This window comes from Lissotriton vulgaris, chromosome 7 (genome assembly GCF_964263255.1).
Source record: "Lissotriton vulgaris chromosome 7, aLisVul1.2, whole genome shotgun sequence".
Lineage (NCBI taxonomy): Eukaryota > Metazoa > Chordata > Amphibia > Caudata > Salamandridae > Lissotriton > Lissotriton vulgaris.
The window spans coordinates 374,093,816-374,109,077 of record NC_141695.1 but is presented as its reverse complement, the minus strand read 5'-3'; the positions used below and the strand labels follow the sequence as shown (position 1 = coordinate 374,109,077).

Genomic DNA, 15,262 nt, shown 5'->3' with positions numbered 1-15,262 from the left:
AGTGTGCGACCCCATTGGTGAATGTTTATGCTCCTCGGAGCCGGGAGCTGACGAGCTCGGGAACCTGCACCTGCGCGCCGTTGTGTGGTACTATACCTGGTAATCTTTGGCAGCACGCAGCAACCCCAGAAGATAGCCTAATCCCTGCTGAAGAGGGGTAAATACCCCAAAACACGTGTACAGGGATGGCGAAGATTTGAAGATACGCGAGAATTCGAAAGAAGATGCATTGCAGAAAATGGAACTACAATTACCATGGTCCTTAGGGGCGATCCCGCTGGTGTGTTAGCAGTGTGCGACCCCATTGGTGAGTGTAGACGGAAAGCAAAGAGTAATTGATAACGATTCGAGAGAGACCTATGCCTGGTTGAAGATCATTAATGTTCCCACTGAGTCCACCTTAGACAATTTTGCTTCCTAGACCACTTCATCATTTATTTATTTTTTTTATCTTTTATTTTTCCTTCACCAGATCAGCATTAGTATAGAGCTAGTATGCAGTAATCAAGCATTTACATATAAACTTTCTGAAAATCCCCATTGTTACAGTAAATTCCAGTTGTAAGCATGCAACATCATACTATTTCTTGTCATTTGCACATTTGTTTGGCAGTTTTACATTGTCAACATTGACCTAGGATGTCTGATATACTTTCCCAAATTGAATTACAAAAGATCAGTGGTACCGGTACATGTGGGGCTATTTTACCAGATCTACCCTCTGGTTTGTTTCCTCCAGCGTCTCTAAGTGCCCTGCCCTTGTCCCTCTCCTGCCTCGTCTTGTTTTTCTTGCAGGTAGTCAACAAGTGGTTGCCAGAAATTTTTCGGTCTGGAGGCCCGAGGCAGTTCCTCCTCATGTACATGTACATGTATTTATATACATGTACATGTACATGAGGAGGAACTGCCATACGTCCCCAATGTTTCTTTACAATATATCATATCTTTTATCCAATCTTTGAACCTGGGCGGTCTTTTGCTACCCCATTTTATTGCTATTCCCCGTTTTGCTAATAGCGCCACCGCTAGCAGTTTCCTCCTCCTAATCTGTTTGATCTTGAAAGTGCCTAACAGGCATACCAATGGGGAATTTGGGATATGTTCTTTTAACATGTGTGTAAGTGCAGTCGTCACTTCTAGCCAGTACCCAGTGAGGACCGGGCAGGCCCATGACATATGTAGGAAATCGGCTTGGGGCGCATGGCACCTTTGACATTTATTGTCTACTCTAAGGCCGTACTTATGCAGCTTGACCTGTGAGTAGTACGTTTGGTGTATACATTTAAAATGTATAATGCGTAGATTGCAATTGGATGTGAGTAGGCTTATTTGTGCACAACTATAATTCCATTCGTCTTCCGATATAGTCATGCCCGTTTCTCTTGCCATCTTAGTAGGGATCTAATTGTTTCCCCCGTCTGTTCATGCTGGGATGCCGTATACAGTCTAGTAGCTAATTTCGAGCGTGTTGGCACTGTTAATAAGATTTGTAAGGCCTGTAGTGTTGGCGGTTCATCCGGGAACATTTCATATAGGTCTATGATCGCGGCTCTTAGTCTGTGAAAGGCGAACATTTTTAATGGTGTTTGGTGGGCGGATAACCCCGGGCTTTGGAGGGATATACACTTTTTTTGTGGAAACACCGTACTCATTGTTCGGAGACCCATGTCTCCTAGTTCTCTATATTCATCCGTTGCTCACACGTGACCGACAGTTTGGGATGGTTTGCCAGTGGGAGTGCTGGTGCATATAAGGGGAGTTTGTTTGCTTGTGCTGCCAGTGTGTGCCATGCCCTAGACGTGCATTTGACTGGTTGGATTGTGTCATTGGTGTAGTAGCTCACCATATCTGCAATATATTGTGTCAGTTTTTTCGAATGTACGCTATCCGTTTCCACCCCTATGTGTGGGATATGTGCATGCGGTTGTAACCAGTAATGTGCATGTTGTGCCTGTGCGCAGTAGTAGTATAGTTGTAGGTCGGGAGCTGCGAACCTTCCCAGGTGGTAGGGTTTTGTAAGAGTTTTCAACCCGACCCTCGGTTGTTTCCCCCCCCCACTTGAGTCGCTGTAGCACCGTGCGCAATTTGCTGAAAAACGGTTTTGTGAGCCACACTGGGATGTTCCAGAATAAATACAGGAATCTGGGTAAGACTATCATTTTCTGCAATGCAATTCTGTCAGCTATCGACAGCGGAAGTTTAATCAATTTTTCTACATTGTCTTCCAATTTGGACATGGCGACACCGTAATTTTCTTTAAGCACTACCTCTGGATCACGGTGTACCCATATTTCCAGATACTTCACCGGGCTCGTCTCCCACGTTAATGGGAATGTTAATGTGGGTTGCGGGGTTCCTGCCGTCAGCGGTATCACCACCGACTTATCCCAATTTATACTTAGGCAAGCATATTGTTCATATTTGATATATTCCCTAATCAGTGGATTCAAGTTTTTCTCTGGGTATCTGGTGTACAGCACCCTGTCGTCCGCATAAAGTGAAATCCCTATAGGCCGAAGAGAGAACTGCAGCGCAGATTCTGGGTGTTTTTGTCTGATTTTGCAGGCCAGTGGTTCTACTATGAGTGTGAATAATATAGGGGACAGTGGACAACCCTGTCTAGTCCCTCGACTTATGTCCATGCTTTTTGAGGTGCTTCCGTTAATTCAAACTCTCACCCTAGGCTCATTATATAGTAAGGCTATCCATTTTAGAAATGAGGGTGGGAACCCCATTCTTGTCAGGACAGTGAACATGGACTCCCATTCTACCGAATCGAACGCTTTCGATGCGTCTAAGAGTGCTGCTGCAGCTGGCAGATCCCAGTTCAGACTTTGGTACATTGTGAATATTGTTCGTAGGTTTTGTGTTGTGGATCTGGTGGGGATGAAGCCTGCCTGATCCGGGAGCACCAGTGATCCCAAAAGCAATTGTATTCTAGTAGCTATGATTTTCGCTAGGATTTTAACATCTATGTTGATAAGGGAGAGAGGACGGTAGGATTCGCATTTTGTAAGGTCCTTCCCAGGCTTAGGGAGCGCTATCAGTAACGCTTCTCTCAAAGTCTCTGGGAGGATCACCTCCTCATATGATTCCTTGTACATCTGGGCTAAGTGTGGTAATAATAGGTCTCTATATTCCTTATAAAATTCGCCCGGTAGGCCATCTAGTTCAGGGGCATTGTTATTTGGGAGCGAGTTAATAGCGTCCTTAAGTTCATCCTCTGTTAGATGGTGCCCTAGAAAGGTTCTATGTGTGTCTGATAGCCAGGCTAGTCCTACGTCATCTAGGTAATCATGTATTTCATGTCCTGATTTTGTGATCCTCGTGGTGTAGAGCGTGGAGTAAAAATTCTGGAAACTGTCCAATATGGCTGGGGGGTTGTAAACTGTTTAATCTGTATCAGTTTTAACCCCTCCCATGCTCATGACGGAGCCGCTCCGTCATGAGCATCGGCTGAGCTGTGCTCATGACGGAGCGGTTCCGTCATGGCCCTGCCGCCGCGCCTGCGCGGCGCGTTCTATTGAGCGGGCGGGGCCATGACGGAACCGCTCCATCACGAGCACAGCTCAACCGCGGCTCGGCCCCCCCGCCCTACCTAGCACTGCGGCGGAATTGCCGCCGCAGCGAAGAGGTTAATGTGTGTTATTTGAATATCATGTCGTATTGATTTGATCTTGTGCGAGAGCACCCTACCTGATCTGCCTCCCTCCCAATATGTCCTGGCCTTGTAGTGTTTTGATAGGTATTTCATTTCTGTATCCGCAAATTCATGATATTTGTCGACTTTGCGTCTTATGTCAGCCTGAATGGATTTTCGCGGTGTGTCTGCGTACTCAGCTTCCAACTTTTGGATGTCCTTCTCCGCCATGGCCAATTGCTGTCTAATGTCTTTAAGTATGCCAGCATGTTTAACGATGCAGTGCCCCCTTATGGTAACCTTGAAAGCCTCCCATAGTGACCGCGCACTATCCACCAACCCTTCATTTATCCGGAAAAAGTTTATAATGGCCTAGTTTAGTTCCGTTTTGAAAACTTTTAGTGCAGACTGTTGGAGACGCCATGTAAATTGTTTCGGTGTGTTTGTGGGTATTGCTAGGACCATCCGTACCGGGAAGTGATCTGATAGAGTTTTGGGCAGGTGTTCCACATTTGTTACCCGTGTGCTGACCTCTCGTGTAGTGAGCCAATAATCAAGCCTCGACCATGTTGAATGCGTCAGCGAGGTACATGTGCCTTCTCTAGTGCCCGGGTGTCGCAGCCGCCACACATCCACTAGCGCCCACTCATCTATTCCGTCCAATAAGGCTCAGACGGACCATTTGCCTTGTCCAACGGTACCAGCTGATCTGTCCAATGTTGGGTCTAAGTATGTGTTAAAATCGCCCCCCATATTATATCTGTTGGTTGTATGACTCTTAGTTTGGAGCAGATGGTCTCATAGAATTGTGGGTTGTCCGTATTTGGACCATATACAGAGACCATTGTGATATCTGTACCGCCGAAGTTGCCGTGCAAAATAACAAACCGTCCCTGGTCATCAGTTTCCACGTCTATGAGAGTGAAAGGGATGTTGCGTCTAATCATTAGCAGTGCCCCTCTAGCATAATTTGAATATGAGGATGCTACCCGTAGCTGTGCCTATTTGTATCCTATCCTGCATTCTCGTAGGGGGGTTATGTGTGTCTACTGTAGGCAGGCCACATCCACCTTATGCCTGTCTAGATATGCCATCACTTTTCTAATCTTCCGTGGATCTTGTAGACCTCTCACATTCCATGTTAGGATTGACAGTGTCCTGGTCTGCCTCAGATTATTTGCCATAGTTTTCTGTTACCTGTACTTACTAGTCTTGTGATTCTGTAGGGATGCAGCCCATGTTGAGCACAATATCTTACACTGCAACCAACCTTAGCTGTCTGGTGAATTGTATGTTTACTCCCCCCTCCCCACTCCCCACTCCCACTTTGTCTTTTACCCCTCAACGGAGACATATGCCCTTCCCCTTGCATAGATCTACCCGGAAACAATAACAGTTGTGTTTTACACAGGTGGGAGAAAACTGCCTCGACTCTACCCCCTTAACCATGGGGGAGGGGGGCCCCACTTGAACATTTAGTTGCACTAGATTCGTGCACTCCAACCCTTCTGTTAAGTGTTCAGTTTGATATAGTAACTCACATTACAATCAATATTAACAACGTGCGATTTTTCGTCACTACCTTAGTTTGGCTTTAACAAATATATCAATGTCTCATCGGGAACTTATCTGGTACTCAGAGTCGTGTTTCCAGCGCGTGTTGTCACAACCAGATCATATCTTGTCTCTCGGCCCTGTCGTGTGCCAGTGTCCTAGCTTCCAACTTTTGTTTGCATGTAACGTTTTCTGCTGCATCTCACCGAGTCACATTGCCTCGTTATCCGTTTAATCTTCCGCGTAGTGGCGGTATCAATGTGCGTCCAAATCTGACATGGCTTCTCTTTCTTGGAGTCTATCCCGCGGCGATCTTCTACGTTCTCCTTTCGGTTTTTTCAGTTGCAAGTATTTCATTATGTCTTTTGGCTCATTAAAGATTTTTATGGCACCGTCATCCGTGATCTTTAGTCGTGCAGGGTACAGCATGGCATAAGAGATTTGTAGCTCACGCAATTTCTGTTTCGCTGTTCCGTACTTTTTCCTCGCTTCCTGCACTGTTTGGGTAAAATCTAGATATAGTGCTATATCCATTCCTTCGTGCCATAGTATCCCCAGTTCTCTCGCTTTTCTCAGTGCTGCGTCCCTGTCTCGATAGTTTAGTATTTTGGCAATTATGGGCCTTGGTCTGGTGCCCACTGGAGGTTTAGGGGCTAGGGATCTGTGTGCCCTTTCTATGAGAAACACCTCTGAGAATGTGTCCCTTCCCGGGAGCGTTATCAGCAGTTGCTCCACGTATTTCTCCATTGGGCCTGTGTTTGTGGTTTCCACAATTCCCATAATGCGTATGTTACTCCTTCGAGATCTGGATTCCAAATCTTCGGTTTTTGCCGCCATTGCCGCCAGTTGTTTGTCTATACCTGATTGTTTGGCGGTCAGTTGGTTGTTAGTGTCTTCCACATCTGATATTCTCCTTTCCGCCATGTCAATTCTCTCGGTATGTCGGTCTAGCCTCTCAGACATGCGGTCTACTCTGTGCGTTAGCGTGTCAATTTTACCATCGATGTTAGATAACGCGGTCTGTATTGATTGAAACATTGATTGGACATTGTCCACTGGGATTCCGCCTGTTTGCCTCACCGACGGCGGGAGCGCCTGCTGGTCCGTCTCTGACTGTTCCGGAGGCTTTTTTGACGCCTCAAAGTTTATTTTTGGCTGGTTTTTATCCGGTTTACCCATTATGGCGGTGGGTCGGTATCTGCGCTGTTCTCCCCCAATCTGGCTAATTGCGCCTTTTTTAGCTGTAGTAGTTCCCCTTTGTTTTTAGATGCCACAGTCTGCGTGTGGGACTTGGCTTTCTTCTGGCCACCTCTGACCTTGTAGTGGTCGGTTTGTTTTGCTGTAGTACCTTGCCTGCTTTCGTCCCGAGCCCACTGCTGTTCCCAATGCTGGTCGCTTTCTTCACAGGCAGTAGGGGAAAAAATGCTCCTCCCCTGTGTAGGCGGCCTCGGCGGGTCCGCTCCTCAACTGTGCAAAATAGCGTCTGAGTTTTCCTCACTTAGCCCCTTCTTGTTATCCTCTCATGTGCACCTCTGCGCTTCTCCTCTTTGCTACAGTGTCCTATGTACTTCTATGTAGCGCAGTGTAGTGCGACCTGATGACTTGTTTAGCACTCGAGCATTTAAAAGATGGCCTTCTTTTCCTCCCGTTCTCGTAGTGTCTGTGTGAGAGATTTCCTGAGGGGCAATTTACCCTCTTTTGGGCACTTTTGATTGCACTATGTCCTCTATCCAGACTGAGCAGTAAAGTTCAGTCTCCCTCCGTGTTGATAAACTCAAGTGCCTGGCTGCGCGCTCTTTCTCTGCCAATTCGGTGCCTATTTTCATGCTGTTTTGCAGGACTCTGCTTCTGCGCTCCCGTTTGAGTACAGGGCCGCGCCGCGCCTTTCAGTTTACTGCCCGCTTCTTTTTGCGCCTTTTTGCTACATGTGGCCTCAGTTTTGCAGCGTGAGGGGAATTTGGTCTTCTTTCTGTCTAGGTTGCTATTTCCCCAGTTGAGATTGCGGGAAGGAGAGGGGTCATGTGGGGCGCGCAGTTGTCCCGTACCTGTTCTGGAGCATCAACACCTCTCGGTCCAGCTACCGGTCTCACAGCTCGCCTCTGGCCGTCGTGCGTGCTGTGCGTCTCAGCCTGCGTCACAGCCCCAGGCCGGTGCTTCTCGCCTTCTGGTTCCCAGCAGGCCTCGTCAGCTTTTTAGTCTGTAACTCCTGTTGAGGTCACTCTAGCGGGTTCCTCTTTTCGTCGAGTGTGTATGAGGCTTTTATGTGTCCTCGGTATCTATTTTGGGTTGAAGTGACACGTTTTCGTGCAGGATGAGGATGATTTAGTAGGCCTCCTCGAGGAGCTCGCTCAAAGTGCGGCCATCTCGTGTCGTGGCTAGCTCCGCCCCTAGACCACTACATCATTTGCCCTGACATGACTGGAAAAGGAAGCACAAGAGTGGAATGAATGTATTAGCTGATGTGTTCAAATTTGTTTAAACTTTCAGAACGATTTGTGCCTTCATTGAAAGTCAGCGTGAAAGATATTAAAGAGAGAGCTGACCAAGGCACATCTATTACCTGAATCGTGCAATCATTGGTATATCTGTAATAAAGAATATTTCCTACTCAATGTGTAGCATTATAAATTAGTTGATGTAAATTCAAAAATAGACCAACTATAGGAGGTCAGATGGTACAAAGCTTTTAAGGTCATTTATCCATGTATTAAAACATACTGTTCAAACAAAAGAAGTCCCTTTTAGCATACATAGACTTGAAACATTTAATATATCTGTTCCTAATTTTACAAACGCACCAGGGCGAAAAATTAAACAAAAGAGAATTGAACAGGACAAAGTGAGATTAACCTGAACCAATAAGAGTTTGTCAATCTCATATTGAGATGGGGAGATGATGGTCACAGAGAGCGCAATGTAAAACATTACCACTAGACCATCACCCTGTTCTGTCTGGCAGTCAACACACAAAATGATATATCCAACAGGGACCGCCATCACAATATCTGGAGTGGAATTGTTCCGCACAATGTTTCAGTGACAAAAAAAGAGATCAAAAGAATGCTTCATTATTATCTCAGATTTTCTGCAGTGTTTTCCCCGGGTGCATTCATTAAGCGTGCAGCATGGGGGATTCACATTAAGGGATTGACATTAACTGTTTCACAGATGCAAGCTGATCAACTCTTGCAAATTTAGGAGTGCGGCTGTCAGAGGAATAAGTTTTAGATACTTAGCACTTATCGGGCTGTACAGATGTGTCAGAGGTGTTAAGGCTCGAAAAATATTCAGTCATAGTAAATCCAATGTAGTACATTGGAGGGGCTGCTCGAATAGGCAGCATTTTTTGTTCCTTTCTCAGCTGGCGTGAGGTGTAGCACAAACAGGCTTGCCTTTGGCATGACTGCGCATTCAATTAGCTAAAATAATCAAACTAAAATCACAAGCATTGGCATAGCCAATAGGTCTCGCCTTTGGGACCTTATAAGTATTTAGTTATTCAGCATAATAGCCTTAGTGCAACAACATCATGTGTTGCATGGCTAAACACTTATAAGGTCCCAAAGGCGAGACCTATTAGCTATGCCAATGATTGTTTTTGTTAGGCACAGGGAGATTAAGTGATTTGCCCAGAATCACAGGATGTTCAGCGTTGTTGCCGAGACTCAAACCCAGCTCGCCAGATTCGAGGTCGACCGCCCTAGCCGTTAGGCCAACTCCTCTCCCTTTCAGCTATGAGATGAGGCTGCTTAGACCCTGCTAAACTGTGACTGAGACTCGGGCCACTAATGATGATGGATAGGTTACCAAGCTTCATGAGGTTCTGTAATTCTCGAGACTGACTTCATTTTATATTGTGCCACCATTTTGTGTTGCCCTCACGTAGGCCTGTAAAGGTAGCCTGGCGAATAAAGTGGCCTGGCCTTCTTAGTCCATGTATACATTAACTAAGGTTTCTTTTTGACTCTGAAATGAACTGTAAGAAACTGACCTCTTCACCTGAAACTGACCTCGCAAAGCCAATTTCCCTGATTGATCTTTGTCTGAGATTGCCAATCAATGTTCAGGACATCGTTAACTTTTAGTTTCCTTGCACATGCCTTATCTTGTTCATCATCTGTTAAGGTTTCTTTTTATGTTTCTTCATTACATAGGTTATGCTTTCAATTATAGGTTTGTCCGGCTTTTGGAGGTTGAATTTGGGACATTCTTAATGATTAACTTTTGGGTTGGGATACTGTACATGTAATCATGCCATGCCCTGTAGTGCCATCTAAATCAGATTAACCTTTGTGAACTATGTAATTATAATGTTTTGCCGATATCCTGCTAAAACCCCAAAGGCTACTCACCTGCTGACCCTCCAGATTTTCCATTTGTTTAGGAATGTAATTGGTACAACTCCCTAACATGCCTGGGGCAGAATAAAAAGTATATGACGTGAAGTAAGACCATTCTAACAGACTGCCTCATTCAGTTGCTAAGGCTTCTGTATGACGTAGTCTCACTCAATTGAGATTAATAAAAATGTTGTTTTATATTTCAGCTTCTGTGCCAAATTCTTTATTATTGGTTTGAATGGACTAAGTATCAGTGAGACCCCTGAGAAGTGGATTTTTAATTTCTACATTCATACTAATTAGGATGGGAATCCTAAATACCCAAGGGCAAAATATTGTATAGTAGATAATGAAATATCAACTGTCAAGGGTAAGCATGTCAAGGAAACCAACTTCAGCCAGTATTGGCTTTTAGCTACCAGTATGTTTGTTGCATGCTGGGAAATGAAGTCCTTACTTCTAATGAGAACAGTACAGTTAGAAACCCAGCCATGCAAAGTGTGTGGTACAATGATCTGGATTTACACCCAGTATAGCTATTTGCCATTATAACTGCCTGTGTCTAGTTGACATCACAGTCTAAAATAATCCACTGCATGCTGGAGTTAGCAGAACACCCAGTCACATGTTACAATGCTTGCTGCACGCTGCAGACACTGATGTTGATCAAAGCAGTGCAAGTTACATATGTATTGAAGGACCCTTATTCGCAACCTCAGTATTTCAGGACCAAGTGTGTCTTGCTGCAGTGTATGATGGCCACTGAAGGCCACTATGGGTCACTTGCTGTCTTGCATACTAGGTAGTGCAGGATACAGTGCTACTCTCCACATTACATGATAGTTACTGCAGAATCTAACTTGTTGCCCTGCAGACTGGGTATTCTAGGACGAAGTGTTACTTGCCGTATTTCAGAATGGATATTGCAGACTCCAGGCTAAAGTGTTGCCATGCATAATGTGTACTGACGGATGAAGAGTCATTTGTTGCACCATATACTGGGTAATGCAAGGCCCAGTGTCACTTGCTGCATTTTAAGCTGAATATTGCTGGACCCAGCGTGACTGGTCTGTCTGCAGGACCCAGTCCCAGTGGTTGCAGGGCACAGTGGGTAGCCAAGGACCGAGGTCAATGATTCCATTGCATGCTAGGGGGAGGATTTACAAGCCCCTTGTGCCCCTTTTACGCCACCGTTGCGTCACTTTTGTGACACAGCGGCAGCGTAAAAGATGCGCCACGGAGCGTGGTCACGGGGCGTGGTACTTACAACGTGACGCATCTGGGAGATGCGTCACGTTGTAAAGCCCTGCGCCAGAAGGAGGTGTTCCTGCACAGGGAGGGGTGGTGGGGGGGTGTTCCGGCGCAGGTACGCCTCCTAAAAGTGGCCGAGTGAAATCTACAAGATTTCACTCAGTCACTTTGGGGCCCATGCTGCGTCAAAACCCTGTGCCTGCTTGAAGCAGGCGTAAGGATTGACGCAGCATTAACAATATAGGGCCCACCAGAGCCTTGCTGGAGCTGCATGGCGCTTGCGATGCAACTCCAGCAATGCGCCGCCTTTACGCCACATATGCGTCACGCCCATTTTGCCCATTGGTGCGCCGCATTTACAATACGGCGCATCAATGGTGGCGGAGGCATTGCACACAATAAGTGGCGTATCCCTGCTGACATGCAAGGATGCGCCACTTATTGTAAATCTGCCCCTAAGTATTTTAGGACCCAGTGTCACCGAGTTGCAGTGCATGCTGGGTATTGAAGGAAACAGTACCCTCTCTACAATGCATGCTGACTATTACTGGATCCAATATCGCCTGACATACTGCATGCTGGACCATGTAAATCTAGTTTCTGAATATGCTGGACTGGCATCACTTGCTGCGACTGATCCTTTTTATTGCATTACATATACTCTCAACAGTTCACCGATACCCGCCCCATCTTTAGCCTATCCCTACTTGCGCAAACTAAAAATATGTAGTTATCTACCTGCCCTCGTGTCTCCCATCCATCCATGTTAATACCTAGTTCACTGTTGTAGGTGTTGTAAAGTGCAACGCCTTTGTGGCTTTGGCAATACATGACTGCCAAGTTCAGCTCTTCCATTCAAAGTGCTTCGGCTAATCATGAAATAACCTGGTGTCCGTGTCACACTACACATGGGGTATGTGGATCGGCACGTGTTGGGTATTACTGGACTGGAAAACATTGGCTGCAGTTCATGCCAGTCATTGGGGTATTGAAGGTCACCGCTACAGTGTATGACTGACTGAATGTTGCTGGTCCCAGCAGGTGGTAACTATTGCAGAACTTGGCATTGCTATCTACAGTACATGATGTGATTATAGAAGCCTATGTCCTTTCAGGCTGTTCATGCATTGCAGCGCCCTGTACAACATAGGGTATTGCATTCTTGGAAACAAAGCCTCTCTCAGCACTGCCAAGGCCAAATAGCCAGAGCCCCCGCCGGCCTCGTTTGTAAAAAAAAAAAAAAACAAGGGCCAATGCAGCAGCGGCAGCTGAAACCCTCTGTGTCCCATTCTGCTCAACCCCGGCACCTACCATACTCACTCACCTCTGCCCGCACTGGACCTGCGACTGAAGCTGTTCCTTAGGAAGTTGGCAAACTGCGCCATAACCCTGTACCTCACACCGCCAGGCCCGCTTCACCTGTGACCAGCTCCGCACCTAACAAAGGTGCTCAGGCACTCTGCGTACCCCGCACGCGGAAGTGCTACAGGCTGCCGTCTTTCAGCTGACTGTCACCCTCAGAGCTGCATGCACCACTTCCGCATTCAAGGGGCACGTGCGGCTTTCGTTTGTTCTTCTCCTTTCAGGACGTGCCCTGGGATTCCCTGTTTGGAGCCGGAGGAGTTGGCGCCTGTTTTCTAAGAGTGGCGAGTGCGACTCTGAAAAGTCCCCATCAGTGCCATATGCCTCAGATCCATGAGCCGACAAAACTGGCTGAACTTTTTGATGTGGTGCTATCAAGTAAATCAATTGTAATGTTAAATCGCCGTACCTGTCACGCGAGTAGTGCACCCGCGCACGCCACTGTGAGCGATCTGTTTTCAATTATCGCGCCCGAGTCGGGGCACGATAATTCAAAACACATGTCACCCGTGAGGGTAACCACAAGCAATAGGCCATGGGCGGAGCAAAGGCGGGACATGCACCCGGCTTTGCACAATTGCGTGCTGTCTTTCTTAGAAAGACGCACGTAAAGCCCAATAGCCTGTAACCAAAAACAAAACACACGCACGAGCATGTGGTGAGCTTTTTGAAGCCCCAAAAGTCTTGCCAGAGTAGCGCATGCGCGCTGCGTAGGCGAGTCCTAAAAAGGGAATGCATCCAAGAGGCTTACACCACCTTCAATATGGTGGTCACAAAAGGCATCACTTCGACCCAGCAAAGTGACAACTTGATAATAGTTAGTAAATAGCAGTTTAAAAAAGTATCTGTCCTAGAAATACAAGTCAAAGGTGCCAAGTGATAATTAAAAACAGTTAAAAGAACCAAAGATGTACAATTAATTTAAGAGTAATTCTCCAATATACTATAAATGATATGGTGAGGTGGGAAGGCTGGTAGGAAAATGTTAATTTGTTAAGTTGTGAAGCTGCTCTGCTAAAGTAATCAGGCAGAGACACATAAGAGTAAAGCAGCAAAACCACTAGAATGGACTCAAAGTATCTAAAAGGGTTAGAATATCTTTAATTTGGTCAAAGTGATGCTAGCACAATTAGTATCCTAGGCGAATGGACGAGCCTGGGGTACTGTTGTGTAACTGAAGTTATAATAAGGAAGACTTGTGCCTGCAGGACAGAATATACAGTCCTGGTGCCCAGAAATACTTGTTGGTGCAGGCCACCGGCACAAATTAACCCTTAAATTGCCCCCGGCTTTAGGCAGTGAAGTAGTGACCATGATACCAGGCTACTAACAAACGAATCATGCAAGGTTCATTCAGTGCTTTGGAGCCTAGGTGGACTATGACTTTGGAGTATTAATAGCTAATGTTAAATCCCAGCTCAAAATGTCAAACCTTTCTTGCACCAACTCTGATAATCAATGGAGATTTATCACTGAGGGGGGTTGGCAATTTTCACTCTTTTCTTACCTGTATTCATTTAAGCGTTTTATCAAAGTTAATCTTATATAAATCTTAGCCCTCATGTTTAGAAAAGATATTACCTCTTCAAGGTCATAACATGTAAAGGCTAGCAAGACATTTGACAAATGTCGGCAAGACATAGGTTGAGAGCCTGCAGTAATCTAGCCCCACTGGGGACTTGTAGTCATTTGGCAGCAGTACATGGTAATTCGGGTCCATGGGCTAATGATAGCTTTGCATTGCATCAGAAAGGGGCCTAAAATCCATCCAATTAACAATTTCTAATACTTTACAACGTTTCATGTAATCTTCTTTATCTTCTCTTAACTTATCATTTTAAATCAAAAGAGTTCTCGCCAGTAACAAAAATAAATAAATATAAAGACTACATATGTTCCTTTTACTAATTGCCTAGCTAATGGAGGGCCTCTCTTACTGGTTCACTGCCCATTCAGTCTGCCACGCCACTTCGCCATTTTAAAGCGAGCAGGGACAAGGTATTCACGGATACACTGACCGGTGGCAATCGATATAGAATTTCCATCATTGTGTGCGGAAGCCTGACGCTTATTTCAAATCTATTCTACTAATTAAATGGTAGATTTTTTTTTTTTTTACTGCATGCTAGTCGTTGCCGCTTTTGTTTTACCATGGCCCCCCTCAGATGGTGATGGCAACTCTTTCTTAGATACCCTTTTCTTATTAATTTAATAACTTGGCGTCGTAAATATCGTCTTTCAGGTCACACACTGAGCAGAGACTGGCCCTCTGGGGGCCTCGGGAGAACGTATGAGGAAAATAAACAATCTTACGGTCGACAGAGTCTTTTTCCGGTATCTCTTGTCAGATTCCAAAATGTCCATGTTTGCTCCTCTCGAAATGGGCTTCCAATCCTCGCACCCTTCACCCCTCTCGGAATGGGCTACTGTGCGCTCCCTTCACCGGGCTGCTGAGTGGCGCGCGAAGGGTGTCACGATTACACTTTAACCTGCCAAGTGTCAATGTGGACTTTTAACTTTACGAGCAAGCATGGCAACTGATAACGGGGTTCCTAGCGGAGGATACGGAGTGTCACGGAAGGGCAGGTGGTTCGAAGGTGCGTGCCCGCCCTTCTTTGTATCAGAGCACAGTCAGTTAAGCTAACAAAAGTCAGTCAGAAAATCATCGCCACTAAAGCTCGACCGCGAGTCAGCTCATGTGAGTGACACATTAGTGCATGGCCTTGTGACGTCAATAATGGAACGTCCCTTTGTGTTTACCAAAATCCCATTAAAAAAACGCTGCCACAATACAGACCATACAATTTTAATTCCATAAAAAAAATAAACTACTAGCCACTTGTAAGGAAGGATGCAATGGCTGTTTAGCTAGAATCCGTTAATCTCCCTGTAACTTTTGTGCTCTGCTTCAGAAACCCCCCATATTCATATTTCAGGTATGTCCAATCCCATTCCAAACGGGGTGCATGAAAAAGGAGATCAAGTGGGCAGTCTTTCTCCAGCTTCCAGAACTGGGCCCTGGGTCTAGACTCCATAACCTCCACCACCGAATCAGAGCAGGCAGGATGGTGGGCAAGTGGTTTGAGAGAAGAGGATTTGAAGGGTAAAAAAATGA

General features: G+C 45.8%; 1 protein-coding gene across 1 annotated transcript in view; it reads right to left on the bottom strand.

The window, feature by feature from the left end:
• TMEM86B (transmembrane protein 86B) overlaps positions 1-14,651 on the bottom strand; it is an 88,789-nt gene extending 74,138 nt beyond the window's left edge. The window contains exon 1 of the mRNA XM_086930308.1: positions 14,461-14,651. Within this exon, the coding sequence (XP_086786434.1) occupies positions 14,461-14,511 (51 nt within the window). The 5' untranslated portion in view covers positions 14,512-14,651. The remainder of the gene's footprint in view (positions 1-14,460) is intronic.
• Positions 14,652-15,262: the final 611 nt, after the last annotated feature.